This window comes from Dreissena polymorpha, chromosome 10 (genome assembly GCF_020536995.1).
Source record: "Dreissena polymorpha isolate Duluth1 chromosome 10, UMN_Dpol_1.0, whole genome shotgun sequence".
NCBI classification, from domain to species: Eukaryota; Metazoa; Mollusca; class Bivalvia; order Myida; family Dreissenidae; genus Dreissena; species Dreissena polymorpha.
Window position 1 is genome coordinate 20,195,291 of NC_068364.1, and position 14,115 is coordinate 20,209,405.

The following is a 14,115-nucleotide window of genomic DNA, read 5'->3' on the forward strand; positions in this document are numbered from 1 at the left end:
GTTAATGGTCATCATACCGCATAGGTGGGGTTTCCTCCGAATACTCCGGCCCCACCCCGTACAAATGACCTCACCAAAAAGAAAAAAATAATATACAATTCAGTAAAACAACAACAAAAGGCTTGACATTCAAACTAGCATTCAACATTCGTTATAATTTTCGTGAGTCTGGAAGAATAGTACGTTATTTATCTAATACTACTGAGACATACTCAGGGTCCACACATAATGAGGCCTTAGGCGCGGAGGGATCTCTAAAACTTCGAAATACACAAACACACCGGTTTTTGTTAACTTTAGGTTCATCGACCATGACGGTGACGGCGTGATTTCCACGAGCGACCTCTACACGCTCATGATGGGGCTGGGTGAGATGCTGACTGACGACGAGCTCTTCAGCATCCTCAACATGGCCGACCTCGACTGCGACGGAAAGGTCACCTATGACGGTAGGTTCCCGGTTTTGTGCTGATAAATAGGTTCCCATTAATGATTGTTTCGCGGTTTAGTGCAAGTTAAAATGTTCCCACTGATTTAAGGATCAAGGTTTTGTGGTAGTCAATAGGTTCCAGCGTATGGTAGGTTTATAATTTTGTGCAAGTAAATATGTTCCAACTGATGGTAGGTCCACGGTTTTGTGCTGATAAATAGATTCCCGATGTTGCTAGGTTCACGGTTTTGTGTTAGTTAATATATCCTGTTGATGTTTGGTTCACAATCTTGTGTAGTAATAGATTTCCGCTGACGTTAAGTTCACGGTTTTGTTAGTAGGCCTAAAGGTTTTACGCTGATGTAAGGTTCCCGATTGTATGCTTGTAAATATTTTTACGCTGATGCTAGGTTCCCGGTTTTGTGCTTGTAAATATGTTCACGCTGATGTTAGGTTCCCGGTTTTGTGCTTGTAAATATGTTTACGTTGATGTAAGGTTCCCGGTTTTGTGCTTGTAAATATGTTCACGCTGATGTTAGGTTCCCGGTTTTTGTGCTTGTAAATATGTATACGCTGATTTTAGGTTCCCGGTTTTATGCTTGAAAATATGTTTACGCTGATGTAACGATCCCGGTTTTGTGCTTGTAAATATGTTCACGTTGATGTAAGGTTCCCGGTTTTGTGTTTGTAAAAATGTTTACGCAGATGTTAGGTTCCCGGTTTTGTGCTTGTAAATATGTTCACGCTGATGTTAGGTTCCCGGTTTTGTGCTTGTAAATATGTTCACGCTGAGGTTAGGTTCCCGGTTTTGCGCTTGTAAATATGTTCACGCTGATGTTAGGTTCCCGGTTTTTTGCTTGTAAATATGTTCACGCTGATGTTAGGTTCCCGGTTTTGTGCTTGTTAATATGTTCACGCTGATGTTAGGTTCCCGGTTTTGTGCTTGTAAATATGTTCACGCTGAGGTTAGGTTCCCGGTTTTGTGCTTGTAAATATGTTCACGCTGATGTTAGGTTCCCGGTTTTGTGTACGATTATGGGTTCCCGCTGATGTTAGGTTCCCTGTTTTATGCTAGTTAATAGGGTAAGGCTTATGTTACCTTCACGGTTATGTGCTAGTCAATAGTTTCCCGCTGATATTAAGTCCAGTGTTTTTTGCCAGTAAAAAGGTTTCCTGCTGATGAAAGGATCAAGGTGTTGTGGCAGTAAAAAGGTTTACGCTGTTGTTAGGTTCTCGGTTTTTTGCTTGTTAATAGGTCCTCGCTGATTCCCAGTTTGGTGCAATGGTAATATGTTTCTGCATATGTCAGATTCCAGGTTGTGTATTATGCATATTTATCTGCTGATATTACGTTCCCAGTTTTATAGTCGTTAACATGTTTTTATGCTGATGATAGGTTACCGATATCGTACTACACATTGTTAACGCTGGTAGTAGGTTTCCACTTTGGTTCTATGTCATGTTTCCATCTGATGATTTGTTCCCCCATTTGTACTATGTAATGTGTTACTTCTGATCGTCGGTTCCCATTTTTTGGCTCCGCTGATTCCCGGTTCCTGGTTCTTATGCTAACTTGATTCCCGGCGTTTGTACTAATAGTATGCAATACGAACACACTGAAGGAAGGTTCCCAGTGTTGTACTGAGTGATATATTCCCGCTTGTGGTAGATTCCGGTTAATGAGACGTAAAATGTTTCTGCTGATTTCCTGCTTGTGCAAGTATATTGGTTCCCGGCGATGTGGTTTCGCTGATGATATGTTCCCGGCTGTGTACAATGTAGAATGATACAGCTGAGTGTAGGATCCCGGTATGTATGTATAATGTCTATATATCAAACTATGTACTAGATAAGCATTGATGCAAAGCATCAAAGGGCGTCGGGAATTTCAGTGTAAAAGGCACTCAATGAAGTTACATGGAACGATTTTTTTCTACTGTAAATATTAATATATTGGCCGATTATTTTAAACAAAATAGAAAAAGATACTGGTATAACCATTATCTATGATTTTGTGTTATAACCCCTAAATAACCATTACCTATGATGTTGTGTTATAACCCCCAAATAACCATTATCTATCATTTTATGTTGTAACCCTCAAATATTTCATAATTCATTTTATTTACATTGGTTTCCTTTTTTACTTTCATTAATGGAACAGAACTGTGTAGGTTTTAAAAAATCTGCTTCATCTTGTAATAAGCGTAATTCCATATTTTTCTCAACTTCAAGGGGAGATGATTCTGAACTTATTCTTACGTTGCTCATTTACGATAGGGGTTGAGTACTCATTGATATGAAAACACTGTAAAAGTTTAAATGTGTACGAACCCCCCACCCTCTCACACATATATTCCATGGGCATAATAAAAAAAAAATGGTTACAATAAAACAGCATATTTATTTAAACTTAAATGTTAAAAAGTTAACATAGAACGCAAATAAAATAATTTTATTCTACTGGGGCTCGAACATTGGCCTCACACATGTGAAGCGAGCGTGTAACCACTACACTACGGAACCGCTTGAAAAATCACCTTACTAAGATATTAATAGGCTATTAATAGTCGGTTTAAATGTAAACCCGGAAGTTTAAACGCTGCATAGTGAGCGGGGTAAAGATCCATACCAAAGGGTCCATACCACTAGCAAGATACGGGTCAGGCCTGCGGCCTTCTATATGTGATTCTTAAAACAACCTGTAGGAGGACTTGATAGTAATGAGACTGGTGTGCTGTGATGGTGCTCCTCATTGATTAGCGGCTGCTTCCTTTATCAAGACTCGTTATTACAAGTAATAATACGTGTCGCGCTTCGCGCTCTATAGCGCCTTTATTAGAAACTAGGTGGTTGCTAGGATAGTGGAACAAAGAAGTTTTGTTTTTATACAAAACCAGAAAGTTTCACCAGTTCGCGTATTCGCCCAGTCCCTGTGATCTTTTATTATTGCCCAGTCCCTGTGATTAGTTATTAATTAAAATAATTAGCTTTGCATTATTGGCAATAAATGTTGTAGTAAATGTAATAGGCACAAATGCAGTACTTATTTACACGAATTTACACAAAAATCACTACTATGCAAAATATTCTGACAACAAAAATATATACATTGATCCGTAAAATAACTTCTCCTCCCATAAGCGGAAAAAAAGTATTACATCCGAGTCGCCGCACTTCAGTGCGACGCCAATAATGTCTATATATCACTCAATAAGACGGATTAACAAATCTGATAAGCCTTCGATACGCCCCATTAAAAGCCACATCGATAAGTCAACAAGAATGTTGAACTAATATTTACTACGATGTGCTGATAGCTCAGTTTGTGTTACACTGTCCAAATATACACTTGTATATCGCTTCTGTACCTTTTCATAGTCTAGAGTGAAGGATTGTGCCAACATAATTTGAATTATTATGCATTGTATTTGTATTGTCTTTGCAGACATAATAATGCTTGAAAGATGTGTAAGATAAAAACAATTCAACCCATTTCATCACGAAAAAAATTAAATACCGATTAATTAAAAATAATATTAAGTGTAACGGTGTTATTAAAGTGACATTCAATAACTGTGCTTATAAGGAAAGTGATTGTAAACATATCTTTTCCCATAATGCTGATGATAATGATGCCAATGATAATTCCATATTTATGATGATGATATTGGCGACCATGCTGGTAAAACAACCACGACGTAAAATGGATTGATTATGTTAGAATAAACGCGATGCTCTATCAATGGGGTGGTGTGTTTACGGCTTATGGGGAAACTTGTAGTGATTTTAAGTGGTTAAATGGAAGTCGCGATGAGCTTAATGTTTAAATGATGTATTTAATATGAGAACAATAATTTCTGCAAATTTAACCCATTTATGCCTATCGTCTAGAAAAAAAGGCATTGGCAAACAGCGTAGACCCAGATGAGACGCCGCATGATGCGGCGTCTCATCAAGGTCTGCGCTGTTTACTTAAAGGAATATCTGAAACAATATTCTAAATATAGAAATAAATATACTAGACATCCCTAATTTTGGAAATAAATTGATCCAATTTAGAAGGATGGGAGAGTCCACTAGGATTAAATAGGTAAAATTTTACAGCTGTCATACATTCCCACTTCCATTTATACCAGTGTATACCGTGACTATGATACTTCCTACACTCTCTTGCTCATTGAAAATTCAACCATAATAAAATGGTTGAACGTCGAATATATCCCAGATAAACTCTCTTTGATTACATATTTGATTACTTGTTTAAACCATAAATGACACACATAACCCGCTAACCAAACACAAATCCACACACATGTTTATATCAATACCAGCTCTATCGCAAATAATCAGACACGTAAAGTGTCAAATCGTTTAATTGTTTATCACGATGATTTAACGAAATGTAATCAAATTTGAATCATTTATTTCAATCCAGCAATCGTTATTTGGCACACACCACCATGGGAAAATATTATTTAAAATATCGAACTCCAATAGAAGCCCAAGTTGGTCCATTTGGTTCCATTTGGTATATATTAGCTGCACGGTTAGGTTTGTCAAAGTTTACTTAATTGGAAAGTCAAAGGATTTAATGGTCACAGACAAAGCCCCGGATGCGATTTCGGCCTGAGGTAAGAAGATCGCGTAGCTTTGATTAATTTAATTAACATGCAGCTTTGATTAATTTTGTTTAACGTAAAAAAGCAAAAAAACAACAAAACACAAACAAACAAAAAACACAAAAAACACACGAAAGAAAAAAAAAAAAACGCAATACATGTAGGGATGCATTTCTTCGTTCATTCCTTTTTCAACTTTCGAATTTATTGATATATTGTTACATTTGTTTAAATGCTAGTGTTCCAATTTGTGATGTTGTATTTAATTATAAGTTAAAACGTCTGAAGGACAGTTTCAATTAAAAGCTGGCACCGCTTTAAACAGAGCATACTTATTATTTAATTTCCATTTATGCTTTGAACCAAAACTACGATAGTAAGTATACAATACCCAATTCAGTGGATATCAGCCTAAAACTCAGGCTACATACAACCATAACTGGTTCAATAGTTCGCCATCAATAGAACGCGCAGTCAAATAGTCCAATGTTTACACATTTATTTGAATAGCTTTAAGTATATACTATAATGCAAACAAAGAGCTCGATTGAATCAACCCAGACGGCGGGAGTTTGTAGCCATTTTGTCGCACATGAAACATTTTGTGTAGTATTTTGGTACCATACATGCTCCGTTTTATTTGTCAATCCGTGTGATAAAAGTGAATTTATAGTGCTAATGAACGCAAGTCTTCTATTCTAAGATGATGGAGTCATTTGTCAAGAAATGTAAGATAATTTTATTTATTTTAACTTACTGTCGTGTGTTTAGGTTTGTCTGCATGTAGATTTATTAGAGTCAGGACGGTCTTGTTTGACCAAACCTGATTCCTTTGGTGGCCAATTTTAGCCATGTTAGTTTGACAGACCGCGCCTTGTAAGAGCGAAAATAGAACAACCCACAAACAACAATTCCTGTTTTATTTCGTATCGGCTCACATATTTATTGATTTTTTTTTTTCGTGACGGCCTGTTGGCCATGTAACTTTAAGATGATATATTAAAGGGGCCTTTTCACAGATTTTTGCATGTATTGAAGTTTGTCATTAAACGCTTTATATTGATCAATGTTAACATTGGATCTAAAAAAGTCAATTTAAAAATACAAGAATAAAAAAGAAGAAGAAAAAAAGTAACCCTCAACTGGGCTCGAACCTCTGATCCCTGGAGTAAAAGTCTATCGCTTAGACCACTCGGCCATCCGTTCTCATACAATGAATAGTGTATTTTATACTTTATATAAGCAATCCTCGTAGTATCATAAAATATAACGACTACAACAGAGCTCTCCAAATTATTTAATCGTTTAGCGTTGCAACGCTTTATAATGTTCAGGTTTTTAAATCGTCAAAAGATGGATATAATTGATATGTTAGATCATGGTAAATCTACAGTGTTACTGTTTCCCTACAAAATCATAAATACAACGAAAAATTGCGATTCTGAAACATTTTTTTTGTCGATTTTCCAAAACGTAAAAAGGCCCCTTTAAGGCGAAACTACGACAATTGTGTACTCGTCAGAACGGCTACATGAAACCTGAATACATTATCATTGTGTCCCTTAACTGGGCTCAATTGGTCATGTAGTACTTAAAAGTACCCCGGGGTACTCTTAAGTATACTTCAATGTACCCCAGGTACGGACATACGCTTACAGGCACCCGGGGTACTTTACTTTGCAGTAATTTTTTTCTTTAATCTTACGTATGATTCCTGAATTAACCGATGTATCACGATTGATAAACGCATATTAGTGACTAAGCTATTATCTACGGAATACCGTTAATGCCATCGTGGTTACACATTAAAATCCAGAGGGCGACAATGCGATAGTGCGATAGTACGATGGCGACAATGCGATAGTACGATGACGACAGTGCGACAATACGATGGCGACAGTGCGATAGTACGATGGCGACAATGCGATGATACGATGACGACAGTATGATAAAGCGAAAGTACGATGGCGACAATACGATAATACGATGACGTCAGTGCGACTATACGATCGACAGTGCGATAGTACGATGGGGACAATGTGACGATGCGATAGAGCGATAATACGATGACGACAGTGCGACAATACCATGGCGACAGTGCGATAGTACGATAGCGACATGCGATAATACGATGATGACACTACGATAACGCAATAGTACGATGGCGACAATGCGATGATACGATGGCGACAGTTCGATTTGACTATCTCATTGTCGCAGTCGTACTATCGCACTGTCGCCATCGTATTGTCGCACTGTCGTATTGTCGTCATCGTACTATCGCGTTGTCGCATTGTCGCCATCGTATTATCGCATTGTCGCCATCTTACTATCGCATTGTCGCCATCGTACTATCGCACTATCGCATTGTCGCCTTCTGGATTTTAATGTGTAACCGCGATGGCACTAACGGTATTCCGTAATTATCAAAGCATACGGTACGATCGTTAATTACTCTTTCACTCATTCTAACATGCGAAACTTACCACAAATCCGTATAGGCATTTTAACAATGATGTACGGCCCCCACAAATACCCGGTAATTAGCATTTGTTATGATTTGTTAAGACTTCATTATTGATCTTACGCAGAATGGCATTGCAGATTGTTTTCTTTTAAATATTTTGCTCCTGAGTAATTTTTGAAATTTAGTAAATATTGTTCGGAGTCGTAACTCCAATACCTTACAGCTCACCGCTTTTGACACAGACCGATTATTTACTTATTTGTTAAGTCATAAATATTTTTTTCCACAAAAGCCCTTGCCAATTATTACACCAGTTTATCATTAACCGCGACCAAATAAACATTTGGTAGTTTGGTCTTGCGCACAAAAGATGAAATTATTTCTATTCATGGTTATCTGCTATCACGGAGAGAACTGATTTCGATAGGCTTTCAAACATATCAATGCATCTAGACCGGCGGTCTTATTGAAAAATGTCAGGTATATACATTGCATATTTATTTCCTTTCCACCTTTCTTGTTTGAAACCGAAGCAGTATTTGGTTTAAAATGTGCTAAATTTAAACGATTAAAGCGTTAATTGCGTGATAGGCTAGAGTAAACTTGAAGGTATAACACTTATATTAGACATGAATTAATGAGTCAAATAGTGCTTGAGTAAAAGTATAATGGTGATCAGACATGGACCTTTATGCGGATTAAAATCTTCAACCTTTTAATAAATATATCTACTGTATACAGGCCTACTGTATATGTATGTACACTTGTGAATTGTGAATGATGTGAATCTATTGGAAATTGTAAGCGTTAACAATTATAGCATAAATAAACAAGCGATTTTGATTCATGAAATATTTCATCACACACAAAAGTTGCATTCACTTAACTTATCTGTGTTGTTTTCAACAATATGAATTGGGGGTGGGGTGGGGTGATGGTGTCAAAAACGTCATCGAGTGAAGTATAATGTAACACTTTTATTTAATGGTAAATGTGATTCTCATATTGGGTTAAAACTTAGTACAAATTAGTGGCAATCTAATCATATATCGTACTACACTTGTATTTTTCTCATGAAGCTATCAAATTAAGGTTGGCGTTGGACTCATACGCCCGGAAATGAACTCTAGTCCTTACACAATGCCTAGGTCAGTCGATGTTATAGACGAAATACGTGTGCATTTATTTATTAGTAATACCTATGTCGTTGCAGATTTCCGGAAGTTTTTGCTGCCCCAGTGCGGAGATGAAACGCTGATTACCGCTCCCCGTCTTCTGGCACAGTCACTTCTGAACCAGGGAACAGAACCTGCCATCACCAAGGCAATAGAAGATTCCAAAACGAACGCAGTTTCTAAGTCAGACACTCATGATAATGCCAAAGGCAGTATAAACGTTCCTTTTGACACGGAACAGGCGTCTAAAACTGTTGACACAAGTGCCGTTGTGGAGGATACAAATAAAAATATTTCTGGTGAAGAAGGGCTAGAAAACGCTAAACCGGAGACGACAGGGAACGCCGCCGAGCAAACCGCGGCACTAGAGAAAAGACGGTCTTCAATGCTGTGGGGCTACATGAACAGGAATAACAGCACGGTATGTTTTCAGTAGACTCAAACTTGATATTTTAAATCATACACGTATATGTTTTACTATATAAAGTTTTAGGGCATGTTTCTCATAATATGTTTTATTGGAATTATCTTTATGAATAAAGCGGATGCAAATAAGAAATAAAACACCATTTTCCACATAACTGTATATAATCAGTACAGGTTTTAATTATAATAATTTGCTACAATTCTGAGTTTTCATTTAAATGAATTGCTTCAATTACTTTAGCACAGAACACGTCAAACAATTTTATTTTTGATATACAGACGCCTACAGTAGTTTAAAGGGCGTTTTACAAAATATGTTCAAGCATTAATGCGATATACATGTCAATGCATAATGCGAAAGCCCGTGTTATAAATCGCCGATGTAATACTCCTATTGACCGGCATGCATTAACATATAAAAATACCGTCACGATGAATATATTTTGTCCGTGCTTTTAGCAATTTAAATCGATAAAGCGGCTTCATCAAGTTTAATTTTTTGGCCTTGTTAAATTAGTACAGAATTGGCATGAACCAACATAATTGCAAATACAGGAAACAATATAAGCGTATAATTAATACTGAGTTCTACAGTGGTACGTCAATGTTTTCGAACTACAATTATGGTATTTTTAATGACGACTTTTGTCGATTCCAGGACTCAAGAAAGCCCAGCTTGCCTTCACTTACGTCGGAAGACGACAGTGTGTTTGAAAGCAACAAACTCGAATCGGAGGCGCCCGAAATCAACCTACCTGAAGCTACTCAAGAAACTAAAGAAGAATTTCGCACTTTACAGACACCAGTTGATATTGATATAGACACAAATGAAACACCAAATCATCTGGGCGCAATACGGGAAGAAGATGAACATTCTAACTGTGAACTTGGAGATAAAGATGTGGATTTAGTAGAAACAGATCATAAAATAGACACATTTCCTTTATCGGCAATTGAACATAAACGAAAACTTTTTTCAAGACAAAGCTCGTCGGCTTCGCTGAAAACAAAAGTAACCGACAGTTTTGGTGACTCTGGCATTGAGACTCTTGACACCGTTAATTGTTCAGAAATAAGAGAGCAACCCGACGTGTTTGATATAGATATGTCGGACGAGGAGACGGACGACAGACAGAAAATGTCTACGCCGTGCTCTGAGATAAAAGCTAGCCCACGCGCTATTTATGACGTAGAACAAGATGACGAGGATATGGTAGACGCACATCACGTGCACGAATCCCTCTCGCGTGTCAGTTCCTCAGAATCGTTGAGCAAATTAGATGACCTGGAATCCGAAATGCCTACAGAACGGGTAAGAAACTACGTTAACGATATTTTCCACATTGAATTGCCGAAATCACCAAGAGGAAACAACGATGGGAAGAAAATAGATGATGAAAAGTTAGCAAAAGCTGAATATTTGCAGAGCGTCATCTTGAACCGAACGAGTTCTTCTCCAAACATAACTGTATCCAAAAGTAGTTCTGGTAGACCAATGTCAGCTCGGCGCCCTGATTCAATAATCCCATGTGCGCAGGTGAACATTGATCTCACGCTTGATACCCCGCCGAAAGCGGACATACGGACGTTTCGCAAATCAACTGAACGTTCCAAAAGCGCAACGACGCCGAGGGAATCACAAAGGGCAGTAGTCGATAATATCAGTCATTCAAAGACCATTAAACATATACGTGTTATCGATTTGTTGAACGGTCCAGTGAATGACGAGAACGTTTCTCCATCAGTGGAGCGAAGTAGGTGGCCAGTTAGACTGTTGACGCGTCCAAGATCACCAGTGATGAAAAGGCCTTTCACTCGTACGGAGAAAAGCGTGTCATTAAATCTCGATTGTATTCCCGTGGAAAGGCAAGAAAAACCAACGTTCAATCAGAAACGGGCAAAATCTGCGAATCCTTTGGGAAGGTCTATGCCACACACACCAAACACTTCAAAAACAAATACTCTTCGACCGAAGAGTGCTAGTCTGTCCAACACGTCTGCCCCTATTTCTTACCGGAAGTCCGAGCCAGACAAAAACACAGAACTTCTTGCAGCAAAACCGTTTGCGAACGCAGACCTATTGTATCCAAATAAATCCATGCTCACTATGTTTCATCATGGTTTCAGATCGATCTGGCCGATCGGACGGAAAATAAACCTTATTCAGAATAAACGCCCGTTTGAAAAATTTGAAATGAACTCTTACTCAAGAGCGATCGAACGTCAACAATACCCTTTCAAGGGTAATCATAATATTTGTATTCAAGCTGCCAAATGTGAAAACGCTCCTGATGTTTCGAGTCCGTTGGTAATTAAGTCGGACGTGAAATCAAAGTGCGAACTTGAGGATAGTAGCAGGGTAACACAAACGACTGTCAGAAAGTTGTCTTTATATATTGAACCAAACCGTACCCCAAGATCGGTACGATGAATTGACGACGAAAGATTCTAAACTATTTTAGTGTGCTATAAGTTGTTATTATTTTTCTCGTGAAAATTGTTATTTAAAAAAATAATATATCTTGATAAAAAGGTTTTAATAATTTCATCCGTTTAGATCATAGTAAGAAGTCAACTTGAACATGTTGTTGCATTTAATATCATCATCATCATCATCATCATCATCATCATCATCATCATCATCATCATCATCATCATCATCATCATCATCATCATCATCATCATCATCATCATCATCATCATCATCATCATCATCATCATCATCATCAACAACATCATCATCATCATCATCATCAAAATCATCATCATCATCATCTTCATCATCATTACCATCATCATCATCATCATCATCATCATCATCATCATCATCATCATCATCATCATCATCATCATCATCATCATCATCATCATCTGCAGGCGGGTTTGATTTGTTTTATTTGCATATTTATGTGTCTGTTTGTTTATATTGTTGTGCATTATGTTAAATAAATGATGTTTCGGTTCCTTGCTGACGAATCAAATTGATGGTTTAGAGTGCAAAACAATCATTTTCAATTGCACCATTTCATTTTATAATTACAAGGTAATATATTATATGGGCAAATAATGAAGTTACAAAACGACATGAAATGCGTAGATTTAAAACAAGCTATGAATAATGCTTAGATACTATATGTATTATTTTATAACCTATTCATTTACAAAATACGTTGATATACAAACTGGTTAAAGCCACACGGCTAGAAATGTTCAAGTCTGTTTGCGCGCGCCAACGGCCCTCACAAGTGCGATTCGGATTCGAGACTTCGTTCAGCGTGGCCTACTTATAACATCCCTGCCTACAGTACAGTCCACGCGTTTCCCCCCAATTTCCCTCGCTACTCAGAACAGAACAGAACAACTCTTTATTTTACACACAAGTATACAAGGTATACAATAAGGGCAACATAACAAAAACGAGTTTTACAATATTTTCCGGTTGAAGGTGGGAACAGTTATATAACAGCTAATATTAGTGTTAGATAGTGTTACTATTAAAGATACAAAGGGAACTATTAAATGGGGAGTTCAAACACATACAGTGTTTCCCAGTTCGTTTGGAGGGGGGGGGGCATATTTTTACATGTATATATGCAATAATTAATCAATATAAAAATACATCGAGATAAAAACACACACACAAAACAAACAAGCATTTGAATTAGGTGAACACAATGCGTAATAAACAATAAATCTATACAAAACAATGCAATTACAATACAAATTTTTTGTATAGTAGCATGTAGCCCGTTCCGGGAGCAATTATATTTTTTTCGTTCGCGGTTTAGGCTGACGAGTACAAAAATGAGCGTTTGAATCGGAAAGCGTGTCAGCAATCATCGGATTTTAAGCTAAGGGATGGAGTTAACAGTTTTAGCACCAGGTAAGCAGGTAGTTTTTTTAATAAAATAAGCTAAGTATGTTATTTGAAGTGCTGTATCATTTTTTAAATTATGGTATTTAACTGTCTTGTATTAGACTGATTTTTTTGCCTCCCTTGAAAATGTCAAAGTTGGCATTTTTATTTTATGTAAAATGTTCACAAACATTGTATTTAATAAAAATAAACAGGAAAAAATCCGTTACTGGAAAACTAAAACGGAACAGCAACATACATATAATACATTGAGGACGGTTGTCATTTGTAAACTTGGGAAGATCAGGACGCATTGGGTTTGAAAGATACTGGAAATTTCACGCTCAAGAGAATATGAGAATTTAGGGGTGTGTAAAAAAACTCCACGGGCACGCTTATGGAGGGAGATTAAGAAAGTTCCGCGATACGCGGAGTTTGCATGATTGGGGTTGTCTGAGGTTAACGATCGGCAAATTGATAAGCCAACGCGGCGTCCCTCCGCCTTTAACGAGATAACGATTTAACTTTGTTTGACTTCCTGATTTTCAAATAAAATTACATTTATTACAAGTACATACAAATTTTCGGAAATATGCATTCCGCAAACTATGACACATTATTAATAACCGAAATAATAAATAATCGGCCCATTGGGAATTGGCAAAACATGACATCGCAAACTGGAAATCTGAAATTTGAAATTCGGCAATCCCGTACAAAGATGGCGACGATCACAGCTTCATTGGGGATTAGACGAACCGACAGTAAACCGTTATATCCGTCCGTTTAACCGACTTCAACCGCTTAGAGGTTATACGACCTTCAACAGCTTTTTTCTATTAATCTGTTGTGTAATGTCAATAAAGGTGTGAACAACTCGCAAGCCATTGTTTATTACATGTATTCCCTATCAGAGCATTACGTGTAAGAACAAAACATGAACTAATCCAGACGATTTATTTACATGTTAACGCAGTGTACCTGTGAACAGATATTTAATTTCATTTTTACCCGTTGTCAGAAAGTCGCGGAAAGCACGTTTTTACATACTGCGTATGACGTAATAAAACGTTTTTTGTACGAGATCATATTGCATTCAATCTAAATTTAAATTCACTCGTCTAATGAAAGCTGTGTCC

General features: G+C 37.3%; 1 protein-coding gene across 2 annotated transcripts in view; it reads left to right on the plus strand.

Annotated features, from left to right (window-relative positions):
• Nucleotides 1–12,075, plus strand: part of LOC127848266 (uncharacterized) — a 39,476-nt gene extending 27,401 nt beyond the window's left edge. For both annotated transcript variants that reach the window (XM_052380631.1, XM_052380632.1), the window contains exons 6-8: nt 301–449; nt 8,733–9,115; nt 9,779–12,075. In XM_052380631.1, the coding sequence (XP_052236591.1) occupies nt 301–449; nt 8,733–9,115; nt 9,779–11,551 (2,305 nt within the window). In that variant the 3' untranslated portion in view covers nt 11,552–12,075. The remainder of the gene's footprint in view (nt 1–300; nt 450–8,732; nt 9,116–9,778) is intronic.
• The last annotated feature ends 2,040 nt before the right edge of the window (nt 12,076–14,115 follow it).